The sequence below is a fragment of the Oryzias latipes genome, chromosome 2 (assembly GCF_002234675.1).
Source record: "Oryzias latipes chromosome 2, ASM223467v1".
Lineage (NCBI taxonomy): Eukaryota > Metazoa > Chordata > Actinopteri > Beloniformes > Adrianichthyidae > Oryzias > Oryzias latipes.
The window spans coordinates 12,242,003-12,256,806 of record NC_019860.2 but is presented as its reverse complement, the minus strand read 5'-3'; the positions used below and the strand labels follow the sequence as shown (position 1 = coordinate 12,256,806).

At 40.8% G+C, this 14,804-nt stretch overlaps 1 protein-coding gene across 1 annotated transcript in view; it reads left to right on the top strand.

The window, feature by feature from the left end:
• The first annotated feature begins 392 nt into the window (after positions 1 to 392).
• Positions 393 to 14,804, top strand: part of LOC105356030 (NACHT, LRR and PYD domains-containing protein 3-like) — a 43,799-nt gene continuing 29,387 nt past the window's right edge. Inside the window, exons 1-6 of the mRNA XM_023964696.1 lie at positions 393 to 559; positions 6,864 to 6,983; positions 9,709 to 9,787; positions 10,339 to 10,537; positions 10,677 to 12,468; positions 12,570 to 12,743. Coding sequence (XP_023820464.1) covers positions 474 to 559; positions 6,864 to 6,983; positions 9,709 to 9,787; positions 10,339 to 10,537; positions 10,677 to 12,468; positions 12,570 to 12,743 — 2,450 coding nt within the window. The 5' untranslated portion in view covers positions 393 to 473. The remainder of the gene's footprint in view (positions 560 to 6,863; positions 6,984 to 9,708; positions 9,788 to 10,338; positions 10,538 to 10,676; positions 12,469 to 12,569; positions 12,744 to 14,804) is intronic.

The following is a 14,804-nucleotide window of genomic DNA, read 5'->3' as shown; positions in this document are numbered from 1 at the left end:
GAGGTGTCATTTCACTGCTGCAAAGCCGGATTGTCTAGTGAAATTCTAGAGAATGTGTGCACCATGGTGTTGTCTCTTTACTTTCAAGAGGTCTGGAAATGACTAAACAAAAACAAATAGGTTTAATCTCTAGCAGTTCAGTTCTTACTCTGGATTTTTTTTTCATTGTTTCTCAAATTTTTAATTCAACTAGAAAGACAAAAAACACAAACACGTAAACAGCTAAAACTGAAATAATTTGTATCAAATAAGTTTTATTACTTTGACCATCCTGTGTCTGTAAAATTAGTTGAAGATCTGAAGAATTTGGAAGGAAGATTGTGAACTAAAGAATGACAAATATATACCCTTTGTCTTTAAACTCAAGTTTTTGTTCCTGATTCAGACTTAAAAACTGCAATCTGTCAGAAAGTAGCTGTGAAGCTCTGGTCTCAGCTCTGAAGTCCAACCCATCCCACCTGACAGAATTGGATATGAGGTACAACTACCTGCAGGAAACAAATGTTCAACAGCTTCAGGATCTGGTGGAGAGTCCACACTGCAAGCTGCAGATTCTGAGGTCAGTTTTCTTTTCTTGTCAGAGAACTGAAACTCGTTGATTTCTGACCCACGCAACTTTTTCTTTTTATGTTTTTTTTGGGGGGGAGGGTTAGTCGACACAGACAGGGAGTGTTGCAATTGTCTTTCTTGTTCTCAATCTTCATCACATCATCTCCTCTGATTTTCTTCACTTAAGTAGAGTTTTCTCAGCTGTGATGTTTAAGTGAAAAATGGTAAATGGTAAATGGCGTATACTTATATAGCGCCTTTCTTCCTACAAGGACAAAGCGCCTTACAGTCACAGACCCATTCACCCAGTCACACACACATTCACACACTGGTGGCTGCTCCGCTGCCAAACACAGGCGCCCGCCTACCACCAGAGGCAAGGTGGGGTTCAGTGTCTTGCCCAAGGATACTTCGACTCATGGGCGTGCAAGGCGGGAATCGAACCTGCAATCTTACTATCATGGGTCGACCGCCCTACCGCTGCACCACGGCCGCGGTAGGACAAATATTTGCCAACATTTGGCAAAAATTAAGCCATATTAAGCCTGGAGGACTGTTGACCTTGTCAATGTGTGCATTTACCCAGTGTTTTTCAACCAGTGTGCCGCGGCACACTAGTGTGCCGTGGGAGATGGTCAAGTGTGCCGTGGAAAATTGCCCTCATTAACTGATCTAAAAACATTTCCCATCTCCAGGATTTCAGCTCTGTGTTCATCCAAACAGGCCCTGATAAAACACTGAGGAGTTAGGAATATAAAAGATCGTAAAATACTTTTTCTTTGCGTTTATTTTATTTTATTAAAGACATTTTGATAAGAATGACCGTACCGCGATTCAGCTGCAGCTCCGGCTGTATTTGGGAAAAGTCCCGTCCCTTTGACTGTCTCCACCAATCATTCTTGAGGGGCTTAATCACATGTCATCAGTCTGACCAATCAGAAGTGGTTAAAGTCTTCACTTCCTTGTCCCGATTTAGCTCGTAAAGTCGCTCAGTTCTAACAAAAATACCAGCTAAAGCTCATCTTTTGCGCTGTAGCTTTCCACAGAATCCGGTATCAGACCGTGGAACAAGTGAACAAAACATGAAGCTCCGAAAACCGATCTCCGGCCGTTTTATGCACTACATCTCCCATGATGCATTGGGTTGTGAGAGTGACAGGGCACAAGGAGATCTGTCGTTAGACGTCTTGAAACCAACGAACACACATCAAACTATTTTTAAATCTTCTAACTTAACTTTTACTGAATCTTTTAGAAAAAAACAGCTGCAGTTTCCAGCTTTTTCTGCAACAATTATCTCAAAAATGCATGTGAGATTGTGGAGGGGCTGTAGATCAATACAGACTATGAGTTTATCCTTCTTTTTTTAAATTTTTGGATGCTGGTGTGCCGCGGGATTTTTTTTAAGGTTAAAGTGTGCCGTGGCTCAGAAAAGGTTGAAAAACACAGCATTTACCGAAGCATTGTACAGAGCCAAACAAAATTCTGTGTTTTTACTCTCTAAAACACACGTGTCAAACTCAAGGCCCGCGGGCCAAATGTGGCCCTCCGTGTCATTGTATGTGGCCCGAAAGAGCATAAACGTTTTTAATTTCTTAGAGTAAAAAATAAAAATTGGTGTGTATTTATTCATATCTGGGGGAATTGGACTTGAAATATCGGATTGGGCAACTATACATTAGGACATAAACACTGTCCAAATAACCTAACCTGACAGAATCTAATTTAAAAGGATTTATGCTAAAGGAACAAGCAAACATATGTTTTCTATGCAACTGTAATTGTCACTTTTAAAAGTTATAATAAATAATGAGTTATTTAACATTAAGGAGTAGTTACATTTATTTTTCATTACCTTTAGTTACATGTATTAGTTATATCTGGCCCTTTGAGGACAGACACTATGCTGATATGGCCCTCAGTGAAAATGAGTTGGACACCCCTGCTCTAAAACATGTGTTTTCCAAACATGCTCTTTTTTTTTGGCATAAGGTAATAGCAACTGAGGCAAGAAATGTAGCCCATAAGGCACTATAAAGTGGTCGAAGGGCACTATTTTGGTCACGTTTATTTTTAATATAGCTCCCTTTCTCCAACTTTAGACCCAGATCTAATCCCTTAAATATGCACAAATGCTCACTAAAACTTTCAGACAGATTTCCCCTGGTGAAAATACACTACTACAATAAGTTAGGTATATTGTGAAAAACTCAGTGGATGTCACATATAGTGTTTGTTTCACTTCACAGATTTTTGGGACAAGAAGGTAATTGTACTGGGGGGATGGACTTACCTTATTTTGTGTTTTCCACATAATGTCTCATTGTATACAGTGTGCCCTACTTATTGGAGTCAAAACAAAATAAAATCTTCAAGACACATTTTTTTTTACATCAATTTCAACATTCTGTGACTATGAAAAGCTGCTTTTTGCCAGTAAGTCATTTCAAGTTAAACATTCAAACAGCCATAAACACACAACATTGTTTAATGAATGTTCAGCGCCATGGCGTGCCCACCCTTTAATAGTAGGCAGCCACTGTTGCAGGTGAAATTGGTATGTCGCAAAGTGTCATCAGAAGACCTTCATCAGGGCACAGAAATACTGGCAGACTTTGTGACAGACCCAAGAGTGGAGCCCTGCAAGTGAAAGACCACAACAATGACTAGTACCCAAGGACCTATGCACTCAGACATTGTTTTACAAATGCGACACAGCCACAAGCCTGTTTTTTGAGATGTGAAGGGTGTTAGGGTTTCCAAACAAATAATTCCCAACTGATTCCACTGCTTTGACCTGAATGCCAGACAACTGTTGCAAGTGTGTCCACTGACAACAAGACTTACCGTGACTGTTATCAGTGGGCACAAAACCATGTGACCTCGGCAATGCAACAATGTTCTACCACCCAATATATAATAAGTGTTGAGTCACATTACACAGAAATGATAGCCATCAGCTATGCTGGAGAAGGTGAGGTGAGGGATATGTCTAGGTAGGGGGGTGACGATGACCGCATCACCGCATTTTTTTGTTGTTGTTGAAAGTTCAGCAAATGGTGCGTGATTGGAACTATAATAAACACATTAAACACATTCATCTTTGCTGATGATTTACTTTTTCTGCTAGTCCTGTGTTCAGACTTTCCTTCTTTCTTTGAGACTGTTCTCTCCTTCTCTCCCACCGCGCCTTTCACTGTCTCTCGTCGGTGCGCGCTCTCACTGCCTCTGCTGCACGTGGCACGCCGCTCCCTTTACACACACAGGCGTGTACTTTCAGAAGCACACATCCTCATTCTACAACAGAAGTTTCCGTCTTCGAGGGAATACAACAAATTTACTGCGTTCTAATTATTAATTGCCATTGTATTAAATTCCATTTCAAGCTGCGCGACACGGCCCCCCGCCGGAGGATTTTGTTTGTGTGTGTGTGTGGGGGGGGGGGTATTACTGGGAGGTATTCCAGAAAGCAGGTTATGCTAGCTCCCACGGTAAGTTTGAGGCTAAGGAAGTTGATAACCTCAGCTTTCGGTTCCAGAAATGGAGGTATGTTTCAGAAACTCATGCTCTGAACATAACCTGGTCTGGAGCAGGTTTCGTTGAAGGTTAGTTTGTTTTCAGAGAGGTGAAGCAGTATGGCGTGTCCAATTGAAGATGATTTTGTGGATGAAGAAGCTCAGATAATACTTTTTCCCACTGTGTATTTGTGTAAACATACATTTACACAAATACATTTACACAATGATAATAATAAAACAATTTCCTCACATTGTGAGAGGGTGATAAGACCACATATGGATGTTGGAAAAATAAACTTTTTACTTTAATCTAACTTAATTATTTGCTTCAGTTAAGAAAAAATTATTTTTTGAGTTAAGTCAGCTTATAAATATCTCGTAGTTTTCAGACAGTTATTTTACTTTCATTGAAATTAATTCAATTAGGTAGGTGTAACTTTGGTGCTGCTGTTAGATCGGCACTCCAAGGGATTGTGGGATACCATTCCCTGTCTGGACGGTTTTGGGTTTAAGTTTGGGTTTTTGACCAAATGAGTTTAGTTGTTTAGCTGTTTTACCGTGTTTTGCTGAGTTATTTTGTCCTACTATGCTTAAGCCTTTACACCATGAGTGAGAGGGAGGGAGAGGATGATGAGTTTATATAGCACCCTTACAGTCAAATGCTGTATTGATAATGTTGGAAAATTCCTAAATGAACATATGTACTTTGCACATATTGTTTCGTTCTTTTTATTGTTATACAAATGAGTATATCTGCCGGCTCAATCTTAGACATATGAGAGTTCAAGAATTATAATTAATTAAGATGGAAAAAATATTAATTGAATTGGAGTAATACGACATTTAGTTAGATAAATATGTAAATTTGAGTTGTATAAGCAATTATTGAGTTTTATAGACATAAGAAATTAGGTTAAATAAATTTAACTCAATTACTTGTTACCAATAGAAGTAATTTATTTAAGTTGAGAAAATTGGATACGTTATATATATATATGCGTCACAAGCCGTGTTACTTTTTTGATGGACGTATAATCTTCATATGCCGTCATTAAAGTCTCAGACTCCGTCTCACTGAAGTGTAGCGCTCTTTTTTTTCTTCCATGGCGACTCCGGAAATCGGCAAACCATTGAGAATGTCTTTATGTACTCGCTATGCATGTGCAATAACCCAGGGTTACCAAGTCAAGCGTAATTATGCCAACTGATATCCGGTCTTTTGGAACCCTTATACCCCGAGTAAGCAAGTTCAGGCGGATTTCAGCCAGAGTTTAGGCTCAAAGTCAGGCTAGTTTAAACATGCTTCCTGGAATACCCCCCCTGTTCTCCTTCACTCTGTAATACCAAACATGAATGGGCGCTGTTAGATTTCGATGAATATGACTACATGTTTTGTTTGGGAATTATTTTGTGCAGCACAACGTTACGTGCCTGTATAAACAAAGGCGGAGCCTCTTGCCCTGCGTTCTTCATGGGTGTCAGGGTTCATGGCTATCGCTACCACTGGAAAGGTGACAAAGTGTCTGCAGTCTGTTTATTACTGGGCAATACATAATATTCTGAGAAGATGTCTGTACCAGAGAACACAGGTGAAACTCGCGTGCAGCTAGAGAGCGGTCCGAATCAAAAATCAACACGCACCCCCAACACACACGTGTGCGCGCACCTTCTTCCTAGTCCTACACACGACGCAGCGCGCTCACACAGTCACATTCAATCTGCAACACCAATATAGGCTATATAGTTAGTTTATTAGTTATATAGGAAGAAGTTAGTTGTTACTGTTATTTGTTAATGAAGAATACTACGTCGTAATTGTATTTATTTCTGATGCGGCCACGGGGGATTTTGTGTTTCTTTTTGTTTTGTTTTTGTTTTTTTGTTTTTTTTTTTTGGGGGGGGGGGGCTGCGATTAACCCCGAAACCGCGCCCCCTGGTGGTTCATGACCACGGTGATCAAAAATCAGATACCGTCACAGCCTCTATGTCTTGGTCAACATTGTCCCCAGCGTTTATTTTGGTGGAGGATGTGCAACAGTCTGGGCAGGCATTACTAGTCAGTGAGAAAACAAATCTTTTTACTGTAGATGGCCCAGTCTTTGTATGTTTTTACGTCAGAGATATCACAGAGCCCACCACCAATGTCAAATTCTACCAGCATACACCCAACTTTCAATTCATGGATGATAACGCTCCACCACATCTTGCCAGAATTGTTACAGGAATGGAGAGTACTTCATATGGTGTGGCCGTCAATGTCCCCTGACATGAACCCCATTAAGAAATCTTCGACCAGCTGAAACAAAAATTGGATAATCGTATCCCATCCCTAAGTGATCCGGCAAAACTGCATGTTTAAAGCTTGTGGAAGACAGGAACGCATTGCACTAAAATAACATTGTGAGGCTAGTGAGGAGCATGACATGTTGTCATAAAGCTGTCATCGCGGCAAATGGCTTTGGTGGAGAAGGGTCAGGGAGAATCTTGGAGTATGTTCTGGTAGGCCTTTGAAGGAGAAGGTTTTTAATCTTCACTATGGGCAGCTGTGAGGCAGCAGAAGACCACTGATCGGAAGGTTTGATTCCCACCTTACCGTAGTAAATACCAGGAACCACATTTTTAAACAGTTTTTAAAGTATGAACTGGAGTTACATTTTTTGAGTTAATCTGTGTGGTTGTACCAAACTTTTACACCTTTTAACAGAAATACAATTTATTTTTCACATTTACATTACAGTCAGTGGTTGTTGATTTTAAAGAAGTTTCTCCAACACTGGAGTGTGTTTGTGTTTGCAGAGGACAGTACTTCACACAGAGAGTCCTGTCTGCAACAACCAGCAATGGAATTGAAAAGACTGACCTATCCAAGGATAATATTCAAGTTGACAGATCGGAATCGGAACCCTCAGACTCACAGTAAGAAACAGTTTCTATCAATCAAAGTTGATTTCAGCTTTCAGCATGAAGCTGTCTTGGGTTTTATTGGTGTGTTAAAGTTTCACTTATTCCTAATCTTTTTCTGGTTTGACAGACTTGGTCGTCTTCGGCTGTAGTTCAGCTGAAGTAAGCTTCATCAAAAATAACCCTCCACTGATATCCCTTCATTCCTTTGTTTACACTGTCCCCCTATCTCACAACCCATCACAAACCCAAGCTAACATTTAAAGTGCAACAAAAAAAAGAAAAATGAAGAGCAATGGCAGAGCTATCCAGCCATACAGTTTTTATCCAGATGCCAGTTTAAATGAGGAAAATTAAGAAGTTAATGGATCTATTTGTCTGAAAGTGGACATATCAGAATAGAGCGAAGCAGGGAGACTTTGGCCCACCCATTTTAGTGATGCGTCACAACTGAGACCTTTTTCAACCTGTGGGTTTTTATCTGCTCCTGTTCTATCCCGATTTGAGTAAAGAAATTCATAAAAATGCAGTTTTATTCTTACATTTTTACATATCATCACGAGAAAAATGCTACAAAGACATATTAAAAACACCAAAAACACATAATTGCATTGGAATGGTTCTTTAAACTCCTCACAACTTTAAAAAATATATATAGAATCCAAAATTAATCCCTGTAAACTTCAATGAAAGGGAAACAAGTGCTCCTAAGACAGCAAGTGTAGTGGTACAAGCCAGGTACACAGACTGGGATTCAGATTTAAAAGAACAGGCCCCGCCCTTTTTGTACTACATTTGAACCGTACCGTAACGATAAACAACCAGTAAACCTGTCTGCTCTATGCTGCTTCATGGTCTTACCCCCCTTCCCCTCCTATTATCACCCTCCTACCCCCCCCTCTCTCTAACGTCCCTCTCTCTTCTTCCCCTCTTTCCTTTTCCGTCCGGTCCAACACCAAAGATTTTCAAACATGATTGAAATTAATAAAGTTTGGCCTCAATTACAAAAGGGGTTTATTCAGACATACCTTTGGTTTGTCTGAAGATGAATAACCCCTCTTGTTAAAATAAAATATGTCCAACACAAGAGGCCCTCAGCTCTCATCTGTTTGCCTAGCTGTTGGACAGGACAAGTTAAAAAAAAAAAAAGAAATACTGAAACAATGATCCCTGCACTGTACACCCAGACCAGAGCTATGGTTGAGATGGAAACGGAAGAAAGAGAGGCATCCCTGCCCTTAGACCCCCCTTCTCCTCAAAACAGCGGTAGACGAGCGGCGTCTTGACGCTAAAAGCCTGTGGTTCTCCAGAAAAACATGAACATTTAAACATACATCGCATGCAGCTTTTCCCCAAACGTTTTGTTCACAAAGATGTTTACTTTTGGATGCACTTTAAGTTAATTTATTTTATCCCTGATCATTTATTTTGAAAGCAGTTTATGTCTTAAATAACTTAAAGGAAAGTTCCTGGCTACTTGATTTTATTTTTTTGGGAGAGTTTTATTTTTGTTTACACCACATTTGCACTAAATGGTGTCATTTATTTTTGACAGACAATATAATTTGTTCACAGAATTAATATCTGATTCACATCTATTTTTTAAATTAAGCAATGGCTATGGTTTTGTTTTTCAAAAGTTAATACCAATGTGCCTGGCAGCTACTAGACTTATTCATTTTTTATCCTGTTTACAGCAATTTTGTACTAAATAATGGCACTGCTGTTCATGTTCGATGTTCATCTTCTTAAAATGCATTTCCACTTGAAAATAGCTTAATACTGAAAGTTCAAGATTCTGCAAAATTAAAAATGCAAATTCTATTGTTCTTTTGTTTCATTCACACCAAATGCAATTCTCAGCTGTAAGGTTAAATAGACTTACAGATGAGATGTGATGACAGGTCCTGTGGTGTCATTTGACTGGTGAGCTTGTCTATTGGGATTCACCAGTGTATCCAAACACAGAAAAGTGGGGTGCATCATCGATCTGTATTTTTAATTCTGATGGACAGGTCCGAAAGGTCTGGTAGCACAGAGAATAATGGGATACAATCCCCTATGACTGCTCTGTTCAAAATAGGGTTGAACGTGGGTGTTTCTTTTGCCTGTGTGTCATTTCATCTGGCAGTTTTGTTATTTCACCCTTCATCCTGTTTTTACTACTTTTTTTTTTTTTTTGCACCATGAGTGTGGGGAAGGAAGACAATGATAACGGTTGGGCGATGTACACTATTGTGCGTTCCAAAATAAAATCTCAAAGTTCCTCCGGTCATGTCTCTTTGTTATGCGTCATTGTAGCGTTGCCGTAATATTTTTAGTGACTCAACTATGCTACATATTGATGCGGGCTACAACACCTGACTGACGCATCACTACCACCAGGTGGTGGGAGACTGTATTCAGGTCCCGCGGCTCATAGATTCAGAACAGATTTTACTATTGCGGCCCACTACTTTGCACTCACTGGTCAAGATTGGGCTGCAACCCAGTGGTTAAGAATCACTGGTCTAGATGACTAATTTTTACCAGTTTCTGCAAAATACACATCAAACGGTATTTATGGAGAATTAGGGATTTTGTTAAAGTTTTAATAGTGTGAACATTGAGGAGATTGTGGACAGACTTCTTTGTTTAACAACCTAGCTGTTAATTGGTGAACTGACCTGACTCCAGTTAGTGTGGTTTAAAACCTTTTAGCACAGACAGAATGGAGCTCATTCCTGGTGATTCTCCACAGTGTGGACCAGCAGAGCTTGGAAACTTCCAGTGGGCAGTCTGCCCAGCCACATCAAACACAACAGGACTCCATATTTCAGGTCAGTATGCACAATAATGTTATGCTATGAAATAATTATTAGCTCTCTGTTACATTAATAAGTAATACAAAATACAGAGGAATATCACTATGGGATAAGTCCTTGTGCACCGTCCACAGAAGTTTTTTTTTTTTAAATTACGCTAGTACTGACTGGCAAACAGAAGGTGATGTCAACTCTAGAGGAAGGGGCCTCCTTGTCAAGGAATTAGACATTACCATTTCCTCCTCAGTGTACATAAAAACACCACAATTCGCTCTAAGCAGGAAGGTTACTTCACTTATGTTTTAGGGTTAATTAGTTAACCAAATTTTCTCTTTTAACATTCATTTTGGTATCCAGAGTTTGCTAATGGGAACAAAAAGAAGTGTTAGACTGACTTGTCAGATACCAAAACGAATTATGAAAGAAAGCTACTTTTTAATCATTCTGTTCACAGTCATCTCCATTTCTCTTGATCAGTGGATTGGTACTGTATTTTCAACATGGAGCAGATGTTGGGCTCCATGATTTCACTCTGATTGGCTCATTCAAACAGTATTCTGTTGCAGCTACTGGAGGACAACATTGTCACTTTTGTGAAGAAAGAGCTGAAGAAGATCCAGAAACTTCTGAGTCAGAGGGACGATGAGGAGGAGCTGGAGGGTGAGGAAGAAGAGCAGAGGAGCAGCAGAATGTTACTGATGAACATCGCAGAGACCTTCCTGAGGAGAATGAAGAGGGAGGAATTGGCTGATCAACTGCAGAGCAGTAAGAGGATTTCTCTGAATGTTTCCCCAGCTTGATAAATGAAGATGTACAGATATTTCAAGACATGAAACTAAATTGGTTCCAATATTCTTAATTAAGTAAGCAGAATTGGTTTACTCTGTTTGTTGTCTTCATTCAGGATCTTCTGCTTCAATTTGTCGACATAAAGTCCAAACAGGGCTGAAACAGAAGTTCTATAGTGTGTTTGAGGGAAACACAAAAGCAGGAAACCCAACTCTTCTGAATGAGATCTACACAGAGCTTTACGTCACAGAGGGAGGAAGTGGAGAGCTGAATGAAGAACATGAAGTCAGACAGATTGAAGCAGCATCCAGAAAAGCTGTCAGAGCAGAAACACGCATCAGACAGGAGGAGCTCTTTAAACTCTCACCTGGAAGACAAGAACCAATCAGAACCGTGATGACAAAGGGAGTGGCTGGCATCGGGAAAACAGTCTTAACACAGAAGTTCACTCTGGACTGGGCTGAAGGCAAAGCAAACCAGAACATCCACTTCATATTTCCATTCACTTTTAGAGAGCTGAATGTGTTGAAAGAGGAGAAGTTCAGCTTGGTGGAACTTGTTCATCACTTCTTCCCAGAAACAAAAGAAGCAGGAATCTGCAGCTTTGAAGACTTCCAGGTTATCTTCATCTTTGATGGTCTGGATGAGTGTCGACTTCCTCTGGACTTCCACAAGACTTGGATCCTAAATGATCCTAGAAAGTCCACCTCAGTAGCTGATCTGCTGACAAACCTTATCAGGGGGAACCTGCTTCCCTCTGCTCACCTCTGGATCACCACACGACCTGCAGCAGCCAGTCAGATCCCTTCTAGATGTATTGATATGGTGACAGAGGTCAGAGGGTTCAATGAGCCACAGAAGGAGGAGTACTTCAGGAAGAAATTCAGAGACGAAGAGCAGGCCAGCAGGATCATCTCTCACATCAAGACATCTCGAAGCCTTCACATCATGTGCCACATTCCTGTCTTCTGCTGGATCACTGCCACAGTTCTGGAGTATCTGCTGAAGAGCAGAGAGGGAGGAGAGCTGCCCAAGAGCCTGACTGAGATGTACATCCACTTCCTGGTGGTTCAGGCCAAAGTCAAGAAGGTCACGTGTGACGGAGGAGCTGAGACAGATCCTCACTGGAGTCCAGAGAGCAGGAAGATGATAAAGTCTCTGGGAAAATTGGCTTTTGAGCAGATGCAGAAAGGCAACCTGATCTTTTATGAATCCGACCTGAAAGAGTGTGGCATTGATATCATAGCAGCCTCTGTGTACTCAGGAGCGTTCACACATATCTTCAGAGAGGAGAGAGGGCTGTCCCAAGACAAGATATTCTGCTTCATCCATCTGAGTGTTCAGGAGTTTCTGGCTGCTTTTCATGTCCACCTGACCTTCATTACATCTGGAATCAACCTCATGGAGGAGGAACAGTCACAAATCTCTGAATTGAAACAACCCAGCTCTATCCAGTTCTACCAGAGTGCTGTGATGAAGGCCTTACAAAGTCCAAATGGACACCTGGACTTGTTCCTCCGCTTCCTCCTGGGTCTTTTACTTGATACCAATCAGAGTCTCCTATGTGGTCTGCTGACTCGGACAGGAAGTAGCTCACAGACCAATCAGGAAACAGTGCAGTTCATCAAGAAGAAGATCAGTAAGGATCTGTCTGCAGAGAAAAACATCAACCTGTTCCACTGTCTGAATGAACTGAATGATGGTTCTCTAGTGGAGGAGATCCAACAGTCCCTGAGGTCAGGACGTCTCTCCACAGATGAACTGTCTCCTGCTCAATGGTCGGCTCTTGTCTTCATCTTACTGTCATCAGAAAAAGATTTTGAAGTGTTTGACCTGAAGAAGTACTGTGCTTCAGATAAGGCTCTTTTGAGGCTGCTGCCAGTGATCAAAGCCTCCAACAAAGCTCTGTAAGAACTCTCATGAAGATCACAATTGGTGAACAAATGTATTTAATCAAAGATTTTTAACTAAAGATAGAATAACTGCTGTCTTACTTTGTTTTCTTCAGGCTGAGTGGCTGCAACCTGTCAGAGAGAAGCTGTGCAGCTCTGTCCTCAGTTCTCAGCTCCAAGTCCTCCAGTCTCAGAGATATGGACCTGAGTAACAACATGCTGCAGGACTCGGGAGTGAAGTTTCTTTCTGGTGGACTGGAGAGTCCACACTGTGAACTGGAGACTCTCAGGTCAGGTTTGATTAAATGAGGTTTGATTAAACTTTTAGGTCCAGTTCCTGTACGTTTTTCTCTGATATAGATGTAAGATGAACATCACTGAGGGGACAACACAATAGTGAAGTTGTATAAAAGTATAATTAAATCTAGTGCTGTCATGCAAAAAACAAAATTGTCTGATGAGTAATCGTGACTTGTAGTGTATTATTCTGATTAAGCTACTTTTTAAATTTAATTATTTTTAACCTAATAATTAAAACACCTCACCTCATATTGTCAATTAAATTCATGACATTGTGGCTCAGTATAAGATCAAATTGCAAGAAAAAAAAAGACTTTATGAAGTTTTCCTAAAATAACTTCCCAACTTTTACTTTTACACCAACAATGTGTATTTGTTTCAGTCTTGAACAATTAAGAAAAAACAAAACAAGAACAAAACATCAGGTCAAGTGTGCTCAAATTTAACACATAAAAACAGCAACACTTTTCTAATCAATCCAAAAAATATTGACCACAGACCTCTTATTAATACCATAATATATGTTGACATCCTATATTACACAGTTTAGTTCAATTAAATACAGTTAAATTGTATTTATATAGCCCAATATTACAACAATAGTCATCTCATGGGCTTCATACCGGTTATTTCAGTGGTTCTCAAATGGGGGTACGCGTACCCCTGGGGGTACGTGGAGGTACTGCAGGGGGTACGTGACGCTTTTCAAAATATCTATCTAAATCAGTGGGCTCATCCTAATAATAATCTTGAGAAAAATTATTTTGTAAAAAGTTCGATTAAATATAAATATGCGTTCATGCACTGAATTTTATATTCAGTAATTAGTTTCAATATCCTTTGAAATAAAACTGTGCCCCCCCCCCCCCCACACACACACACACCAAGTTAGTTTGACCCACTGACGGCACGCACTCATCAACGACCTGTCGTGACCATAACACTGTAACTATGGAGGCGTGGTTAAAGCGCAGCAGCCATGCTGCTGAAAGTACAGATGGACAAGTGAAAAAGAAAACAAAACAAGAGGCGACGAAGTCCAGAAAGTACAATGAAGATTATGTTTTAATGGGATTTACGTCCACGAGCTCTGAGCCACCCCAGGCACTGTGTTTTTTTTGCGGGGAAAAGTTAGCAAACGCTAGCATGAACCCGGCACACCTCCAGCGGCATCTCACCACAAAACATGCATGTCACGTTGGTAAGGCACCAGAGTTCTTCAGGAGAAAACTTTCTGAGTTCAAGTCATCCCAAGCCACAATGCGAAAAGTCTCCACTACATCAGCCAAAGCCTTGGAGGCTTCTTACGCAGTGTCTTTGCTTGTTGCTAAATCCAAAAAACCCTTCACCATAGCGGAAGACCTACTGCTCCCCGCCGCTGTGGTATTGGCCGAAACTATGCTGGACAAAAAATCAGCAGATACATTAAAAACGGTGCCTCTGTCCAATGACACCGTTTGCCGCAGAATAGATACCATGGGCACAGACATTATCGAACAAGTTGTGGGGAAACTTGGAGACTCATTTTCACTGCAGCTGGATGAATACACAGATGTGAGTGGACATGCGCAACTTGTTGCATTTGTGAGATACATCGACACGGACGACATCTGTGAACACATTCTATTCTGCAAAGAAATGGAGGGGCGAACAACCGGACAGGACATTTTTAATGTCGTTAACATGTTTTTCACCAGAAACGCTATCAGCTGGAAATCCTGCAGCAGCGTCTGCACAGATGCGGCTGCATCAATGACGGGCAGCGCGAAAGGCCTCATAACACGGATTAAAAAAGTAAATCCCAACATCAAGTGGACGCACTGTGTGATACACAGGGAAACGCTAGCGTCCAAGAAAATGAGCCCTGTATTGCACGATGTTTTGAACGACAGAATTAAAGTTATAAACTTCATCAGGTCAAGGCCACTTAATGCACGTTTGTTCCGCAGCATCTGTGAAAATACGGGAGCTGAACACACAGAACTGCTCCTGCATCCTGAAGTACGCTGGCTGTCCCGTGGAAGAGTACTGAGCAGGCTGTTTGAGTTGCG